We start from the raw sequence: 21,528 nt of genomic DNA, 5'->3' as shown, positions 1-21,528 counted from the left end.
TAGTACAAGCTAGGCAATGAGGTTCAAAACCAGATATATTGCTCAAAGTATTTAGAAAGAGAAACCATCTTCCCTCTAGGCCAGATAATGCTAGAGCAAGAACCTGAAAGATCCTTTTCTGGAGAATATGATCAGCCCAATAATAAAGAACAAAACAGCCCAACCAGATGACTTTAGAGTAAAGCCCATGGAGGACGAGATCCACACATGAGCTCAGACCTCCCAGCAAATTTTTAGTGCCTCTTTCTTAAATGTGCCAGACACCCAAGGATCACTAAGCTTTTGAAAAATGCAATTAATGCAAGATCAAAACAAAAAGAGTAAAGAGCAACCTGGAGGAAACAGAAACTATACAGGGAGAAAAAAACTTTAAAAATATGTATCAGTAATATTTTTTGTAAGCCTACTTTTTAATTACTTAATGCAATTAGCATAATATATATAAATTATATATAAAGGTCCATAAAAATCTTACAATTAAATATATCATTGTTATAAAATACAAATGATAAAGCAAATAGCAAGTGGAAAATTCTGATGACTACAGTATTTGATGATAATGTTTAAATATTTACCTGGACATTAAATGCCATATATTGCATTTAATTTATAAGATTTAATCCTGTCTTTTAAAAACTGGTGATTACAGTACTTAATGTTCTTTTTCTTTTTTTCATTGCTTTTTTAAAATTAAAATTCAATTAATATACAGTATATTATTAGTTTCAGAAGTAGAGTTCAGGGATTCATCAGTCTTATATAACACCCAGTCCTCATTATATTATGTGCCCTCCTTAATGTCCATCACCCAGTTACCCCAACCCCCATCTCTCTCCCGCCTCCAGCAACTGTCAGTTTATTTCCCATGATTAAGAGTCTCTTATGGTTTGTCTCACTCTCTGATTTCATCTTGTTTTATTTTTCCCTTCCTTTCTCTATGCTCCTCTGTTTTGTTTCTTAAATTCCACATATGAGTGAAATCATATGATAATTATCTCTCTGATTGACTTATTTCACTTAGCATAATACCATCTAGTTCCAATCATGTCACTGTACATAGCAAGATTTCATTTTTGATGGCTGAGTAATATTCCATTGAATATTTATATACCACACCTGCTTTATCTATTCATCTGTTGATGGGCATCTGGGCTCTTTCCATAGTCTGGCTATTGTGGACACTGCTGCTATAAACATTGGGTGCAGGTGCCCCTTCAGATCCCTACATCTGTATCTTTGGGGTAAATACCCAGTAGTGCAATTGCTGGGTCATAGGGTAGCTCTATTTTCAACTTTTTGATGAACCTTCATACTGTTTTCCAGAGTGGCTGCACCAGCTTGCATTCCCACCAACAGTGTAAGAGGGTTCCCCTTTCTCTGCATCCTCGTCAACATCTGTCATTTTCTGACTTACTAATTTTAGACATTCTGACCAATGTAAGATGGTATCTCATTGTGGTTTTGATTTGTATTTCCCTGATGCCAAGTGATAGGGAGCATTTTCTCATGTGTCTGTTGGCCATTTGTATGTCTTCTTTGGATAAATATCGGTTCATGTCTTCTGCCTATTTCTTGTTTTTTTTGTTGTTGTTTTGTTTTTGTTTTTATTAGTATTACTGTAACTTTGATTTTTTATTATTATTAACATATAATGTATTATTTGTTTCAGGAGTACAAGTCTGTGATTCATCAGTCTTACACAATACACAGCGTTCACCACAACACAGACCCTTCCCAATGTCCATGCTTATGTCTTTTTTTTTTTTTTAAAGATTTTATTTATTTGTTTGACAGAGACAGCCAGCGAGAAAGGGAACACAAGCAGGGGGAGTGGGACAGGAAGAAGCAGGTTCCTAGCAGAGGAGCCTGATGTGGAGCTCGATCCCAGAACTCCGGGATTACACCATGAGCCGAAGGCAGACGCTTAATGACTGCGCCACCCAGGCGCCCCCATGCCTATTTCTTGATTGGATTATTTGTTCTTTGGGTGTTGAGTTTGATAAGTTCTTTATAGATTTTGGATACTAGCCCTTATCTGATAAGACATTTGCAAATATCTTCTCCCATTCTGTAGGCTGTCTTTTAGTTTTGTTGTCTGTTTCCTTTGCTGTGCAAAAGCTTTTTTTTATTATTATTATGTTCAGTTAACCAGCATATAGTACACCATAAGTTTTTATGTAGTGTTCAATGATTCATTAGTTGTGCTGTACAAAAGCTTTTTATCTTGATGAAGTCCCAATAGTTCATTTTTGATTTTGTTTCACTTGCCTTTAGAAACATGTCTGGCAGGTCAAAGAGGTTGCTGCCTGTGCTCTCCTCTAGGATTGTGGTGGATTCCTGTCTCACATTTAGGTCTTTCATCCATTTTGAATCTATTTTTGTGTATGGTGTAAGAAAATGATCCAGTTTCATTCTTCTGCATGTGGCTGTCCAATTTTCCCAACACCATTTGTTGAAGAAACTTTTTTCCATTGGATATTCTGTCCTGCTTTGTCAAAGATTAGTTGACCACAGAGTTGGGGGTCCACTTCTGGGTTCTCTACTCTGTTCCACTGATCTATGTATCTGTTTTTGTGCCAGTACCATACTGTCTTGATGATTACAGCTTTGTAATAGGGCTTGAAGTCCTTAATTGTGATGCCACCAGCTTTGGTTATTTTTTTTTTTCCAACATTCCTTTGGCTATTCAGGGTCTTTTCTAGTTCCATACAAATTTTAGGATTATTTGTTCCAGCTCTGTGAAAAATGTTGATGGTATTTTGATAGGGGTTGCATTGAATGTATAGATTGCTCTAGGTAGCATGGACATTTAAACAATATTTGTTCTTCCAATCCATGAGCATGAAATGTTTTTCCATTTCTTTGTGTCTTCCTCAATTTCTTTTATGAATATCCGCTAGTTTTCAAAGTACAGATCCTTTGCCTCATTGGTTAGGTTTATTCCAAGGTATCTTATGGTTTTGGGTACAATTGTAAATGGGATTCATTCTTTAATTTCTCTTTCTTCTCTCTCATTGTGTGTATTTAGAAATGCAACTGATATCTATGTTTTGATTTTATATCCTGCTACTTTGTTGAATTCCTTTATGAGTTCTAGGAATTTTGGGGTGGAGTCTTTTGGGTTTTTCACAGAGTATTATGTCATACATGAAGAGTGAGTTTGACTTCTTTGCCAATTCAGATGCTTTTTATTTCTTTTTGTTGTCTGATTGCTGAGGCTAGGACTTCTAGTACTATGTTGAACAACAGTGGTGAGAGTGGACATCTCTGCTGTGTTCCTGACCTTAGGGGGAAAACTAAGAGTTTTGCTATTTCGCTAATGATATTTGCTGTGGGCTTTTCACAGATGGCTTTTATGATATTGAGGTATGTTCCCTCTATCCTACCCTGTGAAGAGTTTTAATCAAGAAAGATGCTGTACTTGTCAAATGCTTTTTCTGCATCTATTGAGACGATCATATGGTTCTTGTCCTTTCTTTTATTAATGTAGTGTATCATATTGATTGAGTTGTGGATGTTGAACCACCTTTGCAGCCAAGGAACAAACCCCACTTGCTCGTGGTGAATAATTCTTTTAATGTACTGTTGGATCCTATTGGCTTGTATCTTGGTGAGAATTTTTGCATCCATGTTCATCAGGGATATTCATCTGTAATTCTCCTTTCTGGTGGGGTCTTTATCTGGTTTTGGGATCAAGGTAATGCTGGCCTCATAGGATGAGTTTGGAAGTTTTCCTTCCATTTCTATTTTTTGAAACAGCTTCAGAAGAATAGATATTAATTCTTCTTTTAATGTTTGGTAGAATTCCCCTGGGAAGCCATCCAGCCCTGGACTCTTGTTTGTTAGAAGATTTTTGATTACTGCTCCAATTTCCTTGCTGGTTATGAGTCTGTTCAGGCTTCCTATATCTTCCTGTTTCAGTTTTAGTAGTTTATATGTTTCTAGGAATGTATCCATTTCTTCCAGATTGCCTAATTTGTTGGCATATAGTTGCTCATAATATGTTCTTGTAATTGTTTGTATTTCTTCAATGTTGGTTGTGATCTCTCCTCCTTCATTCATGCTTTTATTTGTTTGGGTCCTGTCTCTTTTCTCTTTGATAAGTCTAGCCAGAGGTTTATTGATCTTATTAATTCTTTAAAGGAACCAGCTCTTAGTTTTATTGATCTGTTTTGCTGTTTTTTGGCTTCTATTTCATTGATTTCTGCTCTAATCTTCATTAATTCTCTTCACCTGCTAGTTTTAGGCTGTATTTACTGTTCTTTCTCCAGCTCCTTTAGGTGTAATGTTAGTTTGTGCATTTGAGACCTTTCTTGTTTCTTGAGAAAGCTCGTATTGCTATATACTTCCCTCTTAGAACCGTCTTTGCTGCATCCCAAAGGTTTGAACAGTTGTGTTTTCATTTTCATTTGTTTCAATAATTTTTTTAAATTCTTCTTTAACTTCCTGGTTGACCCATTCATTCTTTAGTAGGATGCTCTTCAACTTCCACGTATTTGAGTTATTTCCACATTTCTCTTTTGATTGTGTTCAAGTTTCAAAGCATTGTGGTCCGAAAATATGCAAGGAATAATCCCAGTCTTTTGGTACTGCTTGAGACCTGATTTGTGACCCAGTATGTGAACTATTCTGAAGAATGTTCCATGTGCACTTGAGAAGAATGTGTATTCTGTTGCTTTAGGATGGAATGCTCTGAATGTATCCGTGAAGTCCATCTGATCCAGTGTGTCATTCAAAGCCCTTGTTTCCTTGTTGATCTTCTTCTTAGATGACCTGTCCATTGCTGTGAGTGGGGTTGTTAAAGTCCCCTACTATTATTGTATTATTATCAATGAGTTTCTTTAATTTTGTCAATTGGTTTATACAATTGGCTGCACCTGTATTAGGGGCATAAATACTTACAATTGTTAGATCTTTTTGTTGGATAGACCTTTAATTATGATACAGTGTCCTTCCTCATCTCTCATCTCAGTCTTTGGTTTAAAATCTAATTTGTCTGGGGGCACCTGGGTGGCTCAGTCATTAAGCGTCTGCCTTCAGCTCAGGGCGTTCTGGGATCAAGCCCCACATCAGGCCCCACATCAGGCTCCTCCGCTGGGAGCCTGCTTCTTCCTCTCCCACTCCCCCTGCTTGTGTTCCCTCTCTCGCTGGCTGTCTCTCTCTCTCTCTCAAATGAATAAATAAAATCATAAATAAATAAATAAATAAAAATAAAATCTAATTTGTCTGATATAGGGATTGTTACCCCAGCTTTCTTTTGATGTCCATTAGTATGATAAACAGTTTTTCACCCCCTCACTTTCAGTCTGGAGGCATCTTGGGCTAAATTGAGCCTCCTGTAGACAGCATATGATGGGTCTTGCTTTTTTATCCACTCTGATACCCTGTGTCTTTTGATTGGAGCATTTAGCCCATTTACATTCAGAATGACTATTGAAAGATATGAATTTAGTGCCATTGTATAACCTATAAAGTCGCTGTTTCTGTATATTGTCTCTAGTCCTTTCTGGTCTATGTTACTTTGGGGTGTTCTCTTCCCTTAAAAGATCCCCTTTAGGGGATCTTTAGGGGATTTCTTGCAGGGCTGTTTTGGTGATCACAAATTCTTTTAGTTTCTTTCTGTCCTGGAAGCTCTTAAACTCTTATCTATTCTGAATGACATCCTTGGGGGATAAAGTATTCTTGGCTGTATATTTTTCCCATTTAGCACTCTGAATATATCATGCCTTCCAGGTCTCTGTGGATAGGTCTTCTGGCAGTCTTATGTTTCTACCCTTGTAGATTAAGGACCTCTTGTCCCACGCTGCTTTCAGGATTTTCTTTGTCTCTGAAATTTTCAAGTTACACTATTGTATGGTCAAGGTGTTGACTTATTTTTATTGCTTTTGAGGGGGGTTCTCTGTGCCTCCTGGACTTGAATGCCTATTTCCTCCCCCAGATTAGGGGAAGTTCTCAGATATAATTTGCTCCAACATACCCTCTGCCCCTCCTTTCCTCTTCTTCTGGGATCCCAATTATTCTACTATTGTTTTGCTTTATGGTATCACTTATCCCTCAAAATCTCCCCTCGTGGTCCAGTAGTTGTTTATCCCCTTTTTTCTCAGCTTCTTTATTCTCCATCATTTCGTCTTTGATATCACTAATTCTCTTTTCTTCCTCATTTATCCTAGCAGTTAGGGCCTCTATTTTTTATTGCATCTCATTAACAGCCTTTTTTATTTCAACCTAATTAGATTTTAGTTCTTTTATTTCTCCAGAAAGGAATTCTCTAGTGTCTACAATGTTTATTTCAAGTCCACCTAGTATCTTTATAATTGTTATTCTGGACTCTAGTTCCATCATCTTACTTATGTCCATACTGATTAGGTCCCTGGCAGTCTGTAGTGTGGCTCTGGATTGCTCTATGTGGCTTTTGTTCCCTGAAGGCTTTCTGCACAACTTTAGAGATGGAAATTAAAATGGCGGTGCCCCAATCTCCAGCCCCGGAGATGAAAGATTGAGGTCCCCACTCTTCAGTGCACCCTTAGGGAAAAGCATTCAATCACTCCTGTCTCCCTGGTCTCCATCCACACTCTGCTCTCCCAGCCTGTAGCTGAGTGTTTTTATCTCAGGCATGTGGCCCCATTTCAAGTCTCCAAACCCTGAAGACTCCTGTAGCACACACCTGTGCTGTTCCTCCCAGGGGAAGGAAGAGGGTCTCGCCAGAATTCTGTCACCTGCTGGGCCCCCGCTCGGAAAGCGGTCACTTGAATGTGCGGCACTTCGAGATTTATGGCAACACTGAGCAGAAAGCCAGTGCCCGGGCTCTCTGATTGCAGCCGGCTTTCCTGCTCTGATTCCTGGGAACTCTGCCACACTCAGGCACCCCCTTTCTTTCTGTGACCCTGGGATCCTGAGGCCACAGTGTCCCACCTAGGATTCCACCCCATTTTGCCACCTGAGTGCCTTTCAGACAGTAATGTCCCTACAAGAGCAGACTTATAAAAGTTCTGATTTTCCTCTCCACTGCTATATCACTTTCCAGTGCCAGCTTATGGAGGCTCCCTCTCCCCAGGGCTTATCTTCCAATATATGGCCTCAGATCCACTTTTCTGCGCCTCCCACCTTGCAAAAAGTGGTTGTATTTGTAGAATTACAGCAATTCTTTTCTTAGGTTGAGTTCACAGGTGTTCAGAATGATTTGATGGCTATCTAGCTGTATTCCAGGGACCAGATGAAACTAGGGTGCCCTACTCTCTGCCACCTTCCCCCCTTCTCCTCAGTAATATTTTAATAGCAACCAACAAGATATGGTAGAATGGCCAAAACTGAAAAGACTGACAATACCAAGTGTTGGTGAGTATATGGAAAAACTGAAGTCCTCATACACTGCTGGCAGTGCAAATGGTATACAGCCACTTTGGAGAAGAGCTTGGCAGTTTCATATAAAGTGAACTATGTAGTTGTCCTATGACTCAGCAATCCCAGTCCTAGGTATTTACCTAAGACAAATGAAATCATGTAACCCATAAAGACTTATTCACAAATGTTTATAAGCAACTTTGTTTATAGTAGCTGAAACCTGGAAATAACCATAATTATATCAACTGATGAACAGATAAACTGTAGTACATCCATACAATGGAATACTACTTGGTAGTAACAAGAAATCACTACTGATACACTCAACACCATTAAACCCTCTCTAGAACTTTACAGAGTGAAAGAAGCCTGAAGAAAAGGGCTTTACATATGTTATACTTCCATTTAGATGACTTTCTGGAAAAGGCAAAATGATGCAGGCAAAACCAGATGAGTGATTGCCAGACACTAGGGGTTAGGATGAGGGAGGTATATGACTACAAAGGGCCACAAAGGAACTTGCAGAAGTGAAAGAAATATTCTATATCTTGATTGTCATACTCATTGCATGACTACATATGTTTGTCAAACCACCTCAAAGTGTATGCCTCAAAGATGTCAGTTTTACCACATATAAATTATACCTCAGTAAACCAGACTTATTTTTAAAATATGACATCCGTGAAACATGAATAGGGCACTATTTTTAGGAAGCGATTATTTGGGGAGCACCTGAGTGGCTCAGTGTGCTAAGCAACCAACTCTTGATTTTGGCTCAGGTCATGATCTCAGGGTCTTGAGACTAAGCCTCATGTCGGGCTATGGCTGGGCATGGAGCCTGCTTGAGATTCTCTCTCTCCCTCTCCCTGTACCCTCCCCCCCACTCACATGCATGCTCTAAAAAAGAGAGAGAGAAAGAGATTACTTAGAAAAGAAAAAAACAGTTTGGGGAAATTAGAAATATGATATGAACTGAAAGACATAATGGGAGGACTCAGAGATAAAGTTGAGGAAATCTCCCAGAACACAGCACAAAACAAAGAAAAAGAAAATCGGTGGTAGGGACAGAGGGAAGAATAGGGTAACTAAGGAATTAGTCCAGTAGGTTCAATACCTAGACAATAACCACTCTGGAAAGAAAGGAAAGAGACAATAATAGAGGAAATCACTCAAGAAATAATTCAAGAAAATTTCCCAGAATTGAGGACACAAGTTTCCAGATTAAGAGGATCCACCAAATACCCAGCTTAATAGAGGAAAATAGTCCCACACTAAGACTACTCATTGCAAAAGGTAGAAACACTGATGGGAAGCCAAAGGCCCTAAAAGCCTCCAGAAAAGAAAAAGGGAGAGATTTCATACCATCAATTAAATATCAGAATAGCATCAAATTTCTCAAGTTCAATACAATGGCTATAAGGCAATGCAGCAATTCTGAAAGAAAAGGATACCCATTTTAGATTTCTATATCCAGACAACTATCAATTAAGAGCAAGGAGAGAAAAAATGCATTTGCAGATATGCAATGACGCAACACATTTACCTCCCACCAGTTTTCTCTCAGAGCTCCTGGAGAATGGATTCCTCCAAAATGTAGGAGTAAATCACAAAAATGGAAGACAAAGGATCCGGAAATAAGGAGAGTCAACACAAGATAGGGATAAAGAGAATAACTAGAATGATGATAAGGATAAGAGCAACTCAGAGAGGAACCAGTGCAGAGCAGAGCAAATCAGAGATCTTCAGGAACACAAGGTGAGAAGATTTAGACTCCAGGAGAGGATGGGGGTTAGTTGTGGTAAATATATCTAAGGAAAACTAAGCAATGAGAAAACAAGACAAAGGAAATAAAAAAAGTTGTGCTATGAGAAAATATAACTATAGTATTTTACATGGCTCAGCAGTGTTCTGATAACGTAGACACTGGATACTGATCTTAACAAAATGATGATATAATTAGTTGAGGGAAGTGTGCTTGGATTTAGTGAATGGAGAGGGTGAAAGAGAGCTACCACCTCATCTTCCATCGTATAAAGTCAGTAATCCCCAAACTGAAACTCAACAAGGAGCAGTACATTCATAGTATTTAGTAATAGGGAGATAAATGCTTTAAAGAAAAGAGTTTAAAATGTTAAAAAAAAATAAATAAAGTTGCCTCTGTAGGAAATTGTGGGGAGTCGGGCCTAGATTTTTTCCATAATAAACTTTGAACTACTTGACTATTTAAACTATATGTGTGTACACTGATCTGATCAAAACGGATTTGGGGGGCAGGGGAGTCACCTGGGTGGCTCAGTCAGTTAAGTGTCTACCTTCGGCTCAGGTTATTATCTGAGGGTCCTGGGATTGAGCCCCAATTCAGGCTCCCTGCTCAGTAGGGAGTCTGCTTCCCCCTCTCCCTTTGCCCCTCCACTCCACTCATGCACTCTCTCTCTCTCTCAAATAAATAAAATCTTTTAAAAAATAGATTTTTTTTAAATGACTACAGTTAACTATCCATTCCACACTTGAATAGGCATAGTCTCTGACTCATTTTTTCACCACTATCTTCATTTGCTTCAAAAGAGAGAAAGTGCCAGAGGAAGGGAGGTGGGGGGATACGCAAAATGCAGGAAGGGGAATGGGAGATCCAGGCTTCCAGTTACGGAATGAATAAGTCATGGGGATGAAAGGTACAGCATAAGGAATGTAGTCCATGGTATTGTAGTAGCATTGCATGGTGACAGATGGTAGCCACAGGTGTGATGAGCAGAACAGAACATACAGAACTGTCAAAGCACTATGTTGTACACCCGAAACTATTGTAACATTGCATGTTAACTACACCTCAATTAAAAAATGACATTTCTTTTTAAAAAATTAAGTAAGAAAACAAGGAGAGAGGGAGAAGTTATACCCTGAAGTCTTCCAGAACATCCCAAGTATCTGAACATACGCATGTTATATGAATATGAATATCCATGAATTCAATCTTCCTCATAATCTCAGAAACCCAACACGGGTAGAGGTCTCCTTAACATTTCTTGTCCACCAACTGGGAAAAGACCACGAACTTACCTCCATGCATCGCATCAACTCGGATCTTGAGTTGGCCAGGCCCTGTCAGCAAACTTTTGATGGCATTAAAGTCAAAGATGGTCCGAAGGAGATTGAGATAGATATCTACTGGGTCCACTATCTCCACTAAGGATAGAAAAGTAAAAGGAAACATCATTGACCATATCCATGAAGAATACTTGGAAGTGTAAAAAAGAATCACCACCCAAATAGCATGAAGTTCTGACCACAATCCCATCATAACCCTATGCATCATGCAGGAAGCCGAGTGTCCATCTGTACGCTAAGTCACAAATTAAGGCACAATCAAGATCCTACAAACTTTTCCAGTCATCAGTGGGTGTACATAATACAAGCTATACATTCCTCTTTGCAAATGAAGAATCAACCACAAAATAAAGTAGTTAAGATAAAACTGTGCCCTTTTATCTCACCTTCCTTCTACCACCTCCCTCCCAAAAAAGGCACACACCTCAATGCTAACACACAGTTGCCTCTCCTGTGGGGGTTAGCCAAAGAATGACTCAGCGGGCCCGAAACAAATCAAGGAGTGACTTCAGCAGTGACTCTCATTTTCTAAATGCCATTGTGCCCACCAAATCCAGGGTTAGAACTGGTAATGAAGTATCTATTCCTGAGTTTGTATGAAGTCTTTTGTGTGCCCAATCCAGTACTCATTTCCGGGTGAATGCCAGATACTTAGAAATCCTCATTAAACACAAGTATTCTTCAGTGTCTGGCACCACCCAGTGACCAGGAATCCAAAACTAGTCTTCTCCAGTTATTTGACAGATACATATAATGGCATTGTAATAGTCATTACATTTTTTAAACTTGGCCACCAGCATATAATCAATACTAAGAAAGTGTTCTCCTAGAATAGTAAATATTTGACTCTTTAAGCACTAAAATTTGTCCATAAGCCCTGCTTTTAAATTCATAGTTAAATTCTGAAACATATGTATGTTGTTTTTCCAATTTTTCAAATATGTGCTACTTTGGAATTTCGAAATACTTAAACCTGCACTAAAGATGTTACCAATCCACCTTTAATAATTTTCAGTAAATCCAGGTATATTTAATGGATGGAATTTTAATATGTTACATGAAACCATCCCTTCATCTGGTCAAATACACATCTAAAGATATTTTCCTTGCACTTAAATCAATGTGGTATGTGTGCCCATTCAAATATAATGTAATTATTTTTTGATGAACACAAATGATTTTTAATCTTTTGGACTGAGAGGGATATTAATTTATACAATAAATTAAGAATTAATCCATATGAAATGTATACCTAAAAATGGTTAAAATGGTAAACTTTATGTTATGTATATTGACCATAATTAAAAAAATTAATCTATGAAATAAAAATTGTATCCTGAATACATTAGAAGTCTTACTCTACAATGTAGGATAATATTTTTGGCAATTTCATTCTGATTCCTTAATTTTTGAGCCACTTGCCTAAGTATACTTGGTATTCATAGCAGATAACACATAGTAAACAGAAATGTAAAAAAACAAGGAAGCAAGTAGAATTCAGTAAAAATTGAAAGTTCACATCAAATAGTTCATGCTCTTGACCCCTTAAGGTGAAATGTCAAGGAATGGTGTGTTTCCAAGTAACTCAAGCCTTGCTCAACATTTAAAAGAGCAAGAACACAGCACATAAATGAGCCCAAATGATTACCTCCAAATTCTTCTTGGGAGCCAGGGAATTCTTCTATCCACCTCCTGGTATCTACAGCATTTTAGAAAATGCATCAAACTAGCAATATGGCTGCAGAAATGGCCTGAATCTGAGCTCACCAAAGATGTGGGTCTCTTAGACAAGTACAAAAATTGTGAAGATATCAAAAGTAAATAAATCATTCATAACTTCTTCCTGATGGTAATGCCTGATTTTTCCAGTCATCTTACTGTCCAGTTTTTCCAAACATAGGTAAACAAGCATATTTAAATCAATTTGTTTCATATAATAGATCCCCTGTTTATAGTTGTGAAACCAGTGTGTGTGCATGTGTGTGCATGCTTCCAGCTAGATTAATAAAAAGAGGCACCGTTGTTTCCAGTATCACATGGCTTCCGATTAATTTCTGCTGGTTAGCTAAGCAAGCAATTGACTCAAAATCCTTCAAGAAAAAGGTAGTAGTGTTGGCTTAACAGTGTGACCCCTCAATGTCCCTTTCAAGCTCTTCCCTGCCTGTCCCTCAAATGCCATGTGGCTGCGAGCCTGGTATTTAATCTTTTTAGCTAAATTAATTTACTTGTCAAATAAGGATAACATCTTAACATAGACTGTATTTAAGTTTATAGGGGACTAAAGAAGTAAAAAGTTGGTTTATGGCTAATTGTATACGTTCTAGGAAAAAGCAAAAGGATAAAAGAGAGAGGGGGAAATAATATGCACATACATGATGTTAGTGACGTTATGTTGTTCAATATTAACCTGTAAAATTAAAGGTTATAATCTGAGTACTTCAGAAGTTTCAGTCACTCTACAGTATAGGATATTTGGGGCAATTTCATTCTGTTCTTTGCCTCAATCCATTTGGTACTTACTGAGTTCCCTTGTAAAATCTCCTCACATAGTGCTTGGTAAAGGGTGATCCTTTGCGCATTGAATCAAGTTGACCAGCATGGTTCTGGCTTGGAAAAAAATTGCCTACCTTCCATGGGAATTTTTAATAACCCCATTACCTTGTTGGCTCTCTTCTTAACTGCATAAAATATTCCAGCATCTTCACTGTAATTGATTAGAAAAGTGAAGACGTGTTTTGGTGATTCACGTCCTATTCTTGGAACGCCATAGGGAGTCAGCTATGACATTTTTCCAATGTTGAAAGTGATCTAGAGTTTGGGAAGTCATTTTTGAAAGTTGCCAGTTCTGAGTATCTTGGCTGCTCTCACTTCCCTGTACACCACAGTCATATTACATCTGTTTATCAAGTCACTCCCAAAATAGATAATCCAATCACTTCAGTGTGCACCCTCCCCTGTGGAAAGCAGAGTCACCTCCACCCATGGAGTTATTCTGACTCTTCAAAATATAATCTATTACCTCTAAATGGCTTGAATTTGTTCTCCAGGTCAAATTCTTGTCTTCCAAGCCGAGATAGGTCGATCCGAAGATCAGGGCATATGGCATATTCCTCAATTGTTTTGCTGATCTGATAGATTTTGTCTGAGACCACATCTGGTGCAGGACCTACATTTGAAAATATCACAACACCAAAAATAAATTTTTTTAAGTGTCTGCAACTTCAATCAGAGGAATGTTACCTCCTCTACCACCCCCCAAAAAAAAAAAAAAAAAAAAAAAAAGATTCATTTGTTCTCCAAACAATGGACAATAGTTCACAGTTCAATTAACCTCCATATTCCTTGTGTTGAGTTCATCCATGATGGAGGAAATTTGGTCAGCCTCACCTGTTCTATGTAGGCTAATAACCCATACGTTTGTTTGTCTGAATCCGCTTCTGAGCAATGATACATCTTCCCTAAAAATAGTTTCACACCTGCCAGGGAGACCCGGTTATGTAATCAGCTTTTTTCAGGATATGAGACACCAACAGGATATGCACTTGACAGAAGTGAGGGATTCCAGATTGAAACTGCAGCCTCCCAAGTGCGCCTAGAGAAAGAAAATATGACTTCTACTTCCAGGTCTGCTGCCTTGTTAACTGTTTTCCCCAACTCGCACTCCCTAGTGTCTTCCAAGTTTTTGAAATGAGGTTTAACCAAAAATATCTGATGTGTTGTCTCACAAGGTCAAGGGGACAATTAGGCTGTGAGAGACTTTAAATGAACATGAAATCAAAAGTTGTCCTCCTTTCAGTTTTCTTTTTAATTTTCGTATCTGACTCCAAGTCACTTTAGATTTTTTGCAACAACTCTGGGAATCAAATGAGTACACTGAAAGATCTGAAATCTCAATAATAGACAACAGATAGGTTTTGTGTGAATTATACTTGCCAACTCTATTGTAACTTTCAACTGAAAAGAAATCAAGAAATAATTTCTTTTCTATCCCAATCTTTTAAGCTACACACTGTCCAATACAAGAGCCACTAATGATATGCAGCTATTGAGCCCTTGAAATGTGGCTAGTGAAATTGATGTGTGCTGTGATTGTAAAATACACATCAAATTTTGAACAGTTCATAGAAAAAAAATGTAATAGATTGCACTTAACTTTTATAGTAACAAGCCAAAATAATATTTTCAGTATACTCAGTTTAAAAATGCAATGTTCANAGAAAAAAAATGTAATAGATTGCACTTAACTTTTATAGTAACAAGCCAAAATAATATTTTCAGTATACTCAGCTTAAAAATGCAATGTTCAGGGGCGCCTGGGTGGCACAGCAGTTAAGCATCTGCCTTTGGCTCAGGGCGTGATCCCGGCGTTGTGGGATCGAGCCCCACATCAGGCTCCTCTGCTGTGAGCCTGCTTCTTCCTCTTCCACTCCCCCTGCTTGTGTTCCCTCTCTCACTGGCTGTCTCTATCTCTGTCGAATAAATAAATAAAATCTTTAAAAAAAAATGCAATGTTCATTTCACCTTTTTTTTTTTACTTTTTAAATGTGGCTACTAGAAAGTTTAAAATCATCTCTGACTCATAATATATCTCTATTAGACAGTGCTGCCTTAAAGCATAGCACTGTTTTTGCCTCCCAATAAATGCTCATTGAATGTATAAAAAGGAATAGCACCCAAAGACATCAAATTGTACACATTAACTATGTGCAGATTTTTTTGGTCTACCAAATACATCTCAAGGAAGCTGTTTTAAAAATAAAGGAATGGCAATAGCCCCATTCTAGTGCATGGGAAAGAAGCCTAGTAGATTTTACCCATATTTCCTTGTCCTTTAAGAAAAGTAAAGACTGCAAAGAAAACAAAAACAAAAACAAAAACAAAAACATGGCCCTCTTCCTCCATGCCTCACCATTTTTTTATCCTTTTGCAAAACGTAAAACAGTAAACAGTCTTGTTCAGTCTTTGCTTTTTTTATGCTTGTCCGATGAGAAAATGCAAGAATATCTCCCTGCTCCCGCAGCTGCCACACTGTATTCTTTGGCTGTGTCCCTTACTTTTAAAAAGTCTGATTTAATGACAAAGCACACTGGTCTCCAAAAGTAAAACAACTTCTCACATGTTTGTTTTCTATGATGCCACTCAACCACCCGTGTTGTTAACCTCACAGTTCGTCAACAACCTCGGCTTCCGTCAACAACTTCCAAGTTCCTTGACATCTTCCACTCTAATGAATTTCCTCTTCATTTTAGTCTGTGGCTGGTAGAGTCATATCTTAAGTATTATTGTCTCTTGAAATTCTTTCCACAACATCAAATTTGCGTGTCCTCAACTCACAAATTCCTTATCAGCCAGCTACCCTACTCCATACCTCTGCCAACCTGCTCTTTCCTAGACTGGTGCTCATCATCACTTGATTAATCCCAGGCTATCAGTCCATTCTAGTTTCACCGGTCTCTAATCCCAGGCAGGACCCTAAGGTCCACCATTTAAACCATGCCTTTGTTAGCATAGTAATATGAGCCTACGTTTATTGAAACTTACATAGACCACCTTTCACACTTCATGTGGAATTCAGCACTGACAAAAAGCGGATGAAGTAGGAGTTATTATGATCCTCATTTTCCCAATGGGGAAACTGAAATTTGAAGAGGTAGAGATCCTTAACCAAGGTCCCATCACTGGTAATAGACAGAGGCTGGATTTTGAATCCTAATAGTCCGATGTCAGCTCAGACACCCGTGACAAGTACAAGCCTTCCATGCCCCCACAGCCATTCCCCAACCCTGGGACATCACCATCAACTGCCCCAACGGCTGCGATTTCCAGACTCCCACATATTGCTGGACATAGTCAAAAATTACACCAATTGGATCCTCCTAATAATGAGGCTCCTTAGCTTTAGGACTTCTTATGCATGAATAGTCAACACGTTTCCCATCCCAAGTCCTTTCTCTCCTTGTCCCATTATCTTAGCGGGCAATCTTTCTTCTTCCTTTCTTTTTGAACAGGTATAGCAACTATTACCCCAAACTTCCATTCTGCACCCCTCAGAGTTGCTTCTTTCCCCATCCTTCTTTCTTATTCAGAAGTGCTGCCCTCTTCCCAGAATCTTGGCTCTAATTGAGCTCCACAGCCTACTAATTCTGTGACACTGGTCAAGCTTTTTAAACCATTTTATTTCTCAGTGACTTCATCGGGTTGTTAAAAGGATTAAATGAAATAATGTACGTAAAGTTCTGAATACGGTGCCCAGCACATTGTAAGATTCTAAAAAATCCAGTATCTTTATTACAGGTTCCATTTCCCCTCTGGCGTCTTCCCCTCTAGTTAAAAACAGGCTCAGAATGGTCCTGTCCTCTAAATCCACTTTAAAAGCAACATAGTTCCCAATGTTCCTATTTCCCTGGATGTGCCTACTAATTCTGTAGACACTTAACCTTTTATTTCTTTTTAAGATTTATTCATTTATCTGAGAGAGAGCAATCCTATGCGAGAGTGGGGGGAGGGGCAGAGGAAGAGAGAAGCAGATTCCCCACTGAGCGCAGAGCCCTACAAGGGGCTAAACATCGCTAGATTCCAGGATCCTGATATCATGAGCTGAGCCAAAATCAAGAGTCGGACGTCCAACCAACTGAACTACCCAGGTACCCCAAGACACTCAGCCTTTTAATTCATTCCATAAAATGTATCTATATGACACATAATGAAAAGAGACAAATGCCTCTTCAAGGAAAGAAATTACGGTGAAATTTATTCTACTTTGAGAAGAAAGAAACCAACCGAATCTTTCTGTGCCATGAGGAATGTTAGCTTCATTAATGATGCCAAGACATGCAAATATGAAGAATTAAGCATAAGAGAAGGACTTTCAATACAGTTTAAAGCCAAATGATAAATTCAATCCCTTTCCTCTATGGTTGAATAGGTCTCATCTCCTCCTGTAATTTAGTCTACAAAATGGGTGTTTAAATAATATCTTTTCCCTTTATGCCTCACGGGATATCATAGAGATGACTGAGATGTTCTTAAAAGATATGAAATCAAATATAAATTCCAAATGCTTACTTGAAATCCATTGTTTAGTTTGGCAAATTTTATATCACATTTCTCTACAATTGCCATTTTCTGAGCCCGTTCAATTTCCTGTACTAACAGCATATAGAATACCTAAATATTGCCTATTTTTTCCTGAAATCCTCAGTAGCTGCTGCAAGACTAGATGTGGGTCCTAGGTGTGCTTTTTAATGAAGCAAAACGTCTTTAAGTATAGGACACTTCATAGGTGTTATTTTTTTTTAAACACTGGATGTGAGTGAAGCTCATTTGTTTGGGTAATGTCCAAAATGGCTGCAAGGAGGGGGAAATATGAATATTCTGGCCCAGGACAAAAATAATTCATAAAGGTAACTATTGTTGGTTAAAATTAGGCTACCCACGTATAAATGCAGATTCAGTGTTCTAGATTAAGATTAAGAGACTTAACAACCAAATGCAGAGCATAGTTCTCAGATGAATCCTGGTTTGAACAGAACAGCTATAAATAACATTTTGGAGACAACTGGAGAAATTTGAATATAGATTAAGTTTTAGATGATATTAGAGAATTGGTGTTATCTTTGTTAGGTGTGATAATGTAGCTATGTCGGAATATGTCTTTCTTTTAAGAGATGTATTCAGAAATATTTAGGTGTAAAATGTCTTCATGCTGTAATTTACCTTAAAATTATTTAGGGGAAAAAAAGTGCAAAATGGAAAAGCAAAGTAATGGACACAAGCTACCCATTTATTGTTCTCCTTAACTTTATATATGTTTAAAAATTTGTTTAATTCACCCCTATACACATATCCTACCCCACAAAGACCTACAAACTATACAAAAGTGAAATAATTCTAAGCATTTCAGTGAGAGAAAGTCAACACTATAGGAAAGAGAGCTGTCTACAAGTTATGCTAAAAAATCATTTGCCTGGCCTTGCGCAGCCATGTGAACTTGAGCAAATAACAGCCTCTTGGGGATTTGATTTCTTCATCTAGAAAAAGGACAGGAATGGTCTAAATGACTTAGAGGGTCTGTTCCGGCTTTAAAATCCAGAGTCCTTCCATATCAGATAAGCATCCATTATTCAAACATCTCACTGTGCTAAGGAGGGCAGAGGACCAAGAGACCATGGGGGCTCAAGATCCCAGTAGGCCACTTCCTTGTCACACCACCTTAAGGGCTGTGATGGTTAATTTTATATGTCAACCTGACTGGGCCCAGATATTTGGTTAAACCTTATTCCCGTGTGTCTATAGGGCTGTTTCTGGATGAGATTAGTATCTGAATCAGTAGACTGAGTAAAGGAGACTGCCCTCCCCAATGTGGTGGCCTCATCCAACCCACTGAAAGCCTGGAGAGAACAAGAGGCTGAGTGAGGGAGAATTCACTCTCTCTGCCTGGCTTCCAGCTGAGACACTGGTCCTCTCCTGCCTTTGAACCCGGACTCGGACTGGAACTTACACCATCAGATCTGCTATTTCTCAGGCCTTTGCACTCAGACCAGAACTCCACCATCAGCCCTCCTGGGTCTACAGGTCTCAGGACTTTTCAGCCTCTATAATCACATGAGCCAACTCCCTCTCTGGGCCCTGGAGTGGGCGAGGCTGCGTGCAGGCCCTTTAAGAGCCGTCCCTCAGTTCGCCACAGCCCTAAGGGTCAAAGGCACAAGCCAGATGGTCTTCAAAGCCAGATGTTTTGGGAGCTCATCTCTCAGGTGCCAGTCTTAAAAGCTGGAGCACCCAACGTAGAGTACGACCCCTCCCTTCCTCAGAGAGAAGCTCAGGGTTTTGCACTCTCTCCAGATGGTGGATTATTCACCAGCAGTGAGATTTACAGTAAGGTTGTGACCCAGCCTCTCCTACCCACTTTGAAATGATTTTCTTCTAGTTTGCCCTGTGTAAAGGGGCTGTCCTGTTAGTTTTTAGGGTTTTTTCAGAGGAAACTGCTCCATATATCTGTAGATTTAGTGTGTCCATGAGAGGAGGTGAGTTCTGGGTACACCCACGTCACCATCTTGAACCAGACCCCAGCCAATTTGTTATAGTAAATCTCTGTATAGACTACTGCTCTGTTCCTCTGGAGAAACCTAATACAGCATCTCACTAGAACTTTCTGAGCCATTTCCCCTCCACCTTGCTTGTCTACCTTCAGAGGGTCATTGTAAGACTACAGTAGCTGGGGCACATGGGTGGCACAGTCAGTTAAGTGTCTGACTCTTGGTTTTGGCTCAGGTCTTTGATCTAAGGTCATGAGATTGAGGCCCACGTCAGGCTCCATGCTCCGTGTGAGTCTGCTCGAGATTCTCTCTCTCTCTCTCTCCCTTTGCCCTCGTCCTGCTCTCACACGTGCTCTCTCTCTCTCTCTCTCAAATAAATAAATATTTTTTAACAAATAAGACTATGACAACATAAAAGGACAGAAATCAGGATTATTATGGCATATTCTAAGCCACATACCTCCATTGGCAACATTGAACTTCACTCCAAACTCCCCCCCAGGTCCTCCAGGGCAATGGCTGGCTGTTAGGATGATTCCACCAGCTGCCTTGATCTTCCTGATAATGCAGGAAACAGCAGGTGTCGACAAGATGCCATTCTGTCCAATAATCAGTCGTCCAATCTAGATCAGCCAAAGAAAAAAATCAATCCACTTACAGGGGATCAGAAGCATTTCAGTGGGAAGTGCCCCTAGGCTCTGTTAACACACAGTAAATCACTTGACAAAAGGAAGTGAGTGGGCTTTGGGTTAGGGGGTGAAGGAGAGCTCTGGCATTGTCTCTCCTGCCCAGTATCTCCAACACCTCTGGGGCACCCACATCGAGCGGTCAATTATCAAACTGGATCTGCCTCATTGATTTTTAGTAGTTTGAAACATTCGCTTTTGATGACCAAAGGGTTAGCTTGAACTACACAAGACGTTCTTAGTTTGTTACTGGCTTAGAAACTCTACACGTGAACATGCTAGAAATTATAAGAAAAAAGAAATGGAGTGCTTCTCTACTTCACCTCCCTCCTCTCTCTTCCTCAGCACAAGCTCATACAGGAGGGACCTGGCTTAGTAGAGCCTTGTCATCAGCAGGTGTATTTAACTGCCCTCGGAATAGCCACTCTTACGAAGCAAGAATTTTATTTCTGCCACTGACAACATGTGCTGGGGACCCTGGAGAAACTATCCAGTCATGCTAGGCAGGGATCTGAAGGTCATCCATGGGTGCGGCCAGAGTCTTTCTAGAGCTACAAAACTGACTTTTAAAAAAGAAAGCCACATAGCCCTGCAAAGTATTACTCAGTATGCTTTGTCTTAAAATAGAGACCAATGTCATCCAATCCACTGGTTCTCAAATGTTACGACAATTCAGAATCCTAATGAAGCCTTAAAATTACCAATACTCAGACTGCATCTCAGACTAATTATACTGGGGGTAGAATTAAGGTTTCATAGTCTTTAAAGCTCTACGGGTGATTTCAACGTTCAGCCAAGCTTGGTGATCAAGTCCCCTCGTTAAGAATCTCTCATCTATGGAACATAAGAACTAGGAAGATCGGTAGGGGAAGAAAGGGATAAAGAAAGGGGGGGTAATCAGAAGGGGAAATGAAGCATGATAGACTATGGACTATGAGAAACAAACTGAGGGCTTCAGAGGGGAGGGGGATGGGGGAATGGGATAGGCTGGTGATGGGTAGTAAGGAGGGCACGTATTGCATGGTGCACTGGGTGTTATACGCAACTAATGAATCATCGAACTTTACATCAGAAACTAGGGATGTACTAGTTTATTATATTATGTGACTAACATAATATAATAAAAAAAACATTAAAAAAAAAAAAGAATCAGCAGCATGGGGGCAACTGGGTGGCTCAGTCGTTAAGAGTCTGCCTTCTGCTCAGGGTGTGATCCCAGGGTCCTGTGATCGAGCCCCACATCGGGCTCTCTGCTCCACTGGGAGCCTGCTTCTTCCCCTCCCACTCCCCCTGCTTGTGTTCCTTCTCTCGAAGGGCTGTCTCTCTCTCTGTCAAATAAATATATAAAATCTTAAAAAAAA

At 39.3% G+C, this 21,528-nt stretch overlaps 1 protein-coding gene across 1 annotated transcript in view; it reads right to left on the bottom strand.

Moving 5' to 3' along the window:
* PGM5 (phosphoglucomutase 5) overlaps positions 1–21,528 on the bottom strand; it is a 188,368-nt gene that overhangs the window by 146,817 nt on the left and 20,023 nt on the right. The window contains exons 2-4 of the mRNA XM_034646746.1: positions 19,942–20,104; positions 13,466–13,612; positions 10,399–10,524 (exon numbers count right to left, since the gene is read on the bottom strand). Coding sequence (XP_034502637.1) covers positions 10,399–10,524; positions 13,466–13,612; positions 19,942–20,104 — 436 coding nt within the window. The remainder of the gene's footprint in view (positions 1–10,398; positions 10,525–13,465; positions 13,613–19,941; positions 20,105–21,528) is intronic.

This window comes from Ailuropoda melanoleuca, chromosome 17, assembly GCF_002007445.2.
Source record: "Ailuropoda melanoleuca isolate Jingjing chromosome 17, ASM200744v2, whole genome shotgun sequence".
Classification (NCBI taxonomy): Eukaryota; Metazoa; Chordata; class Mammalia; order Carnivora; family Ursidae; genus Ailuropoda; species Ailuropoda melanoleuca.
Note: the sequence above shows the minus strand (reverse complement) of the source record. Positions and strands in the feature narration are given on the sequence as shown.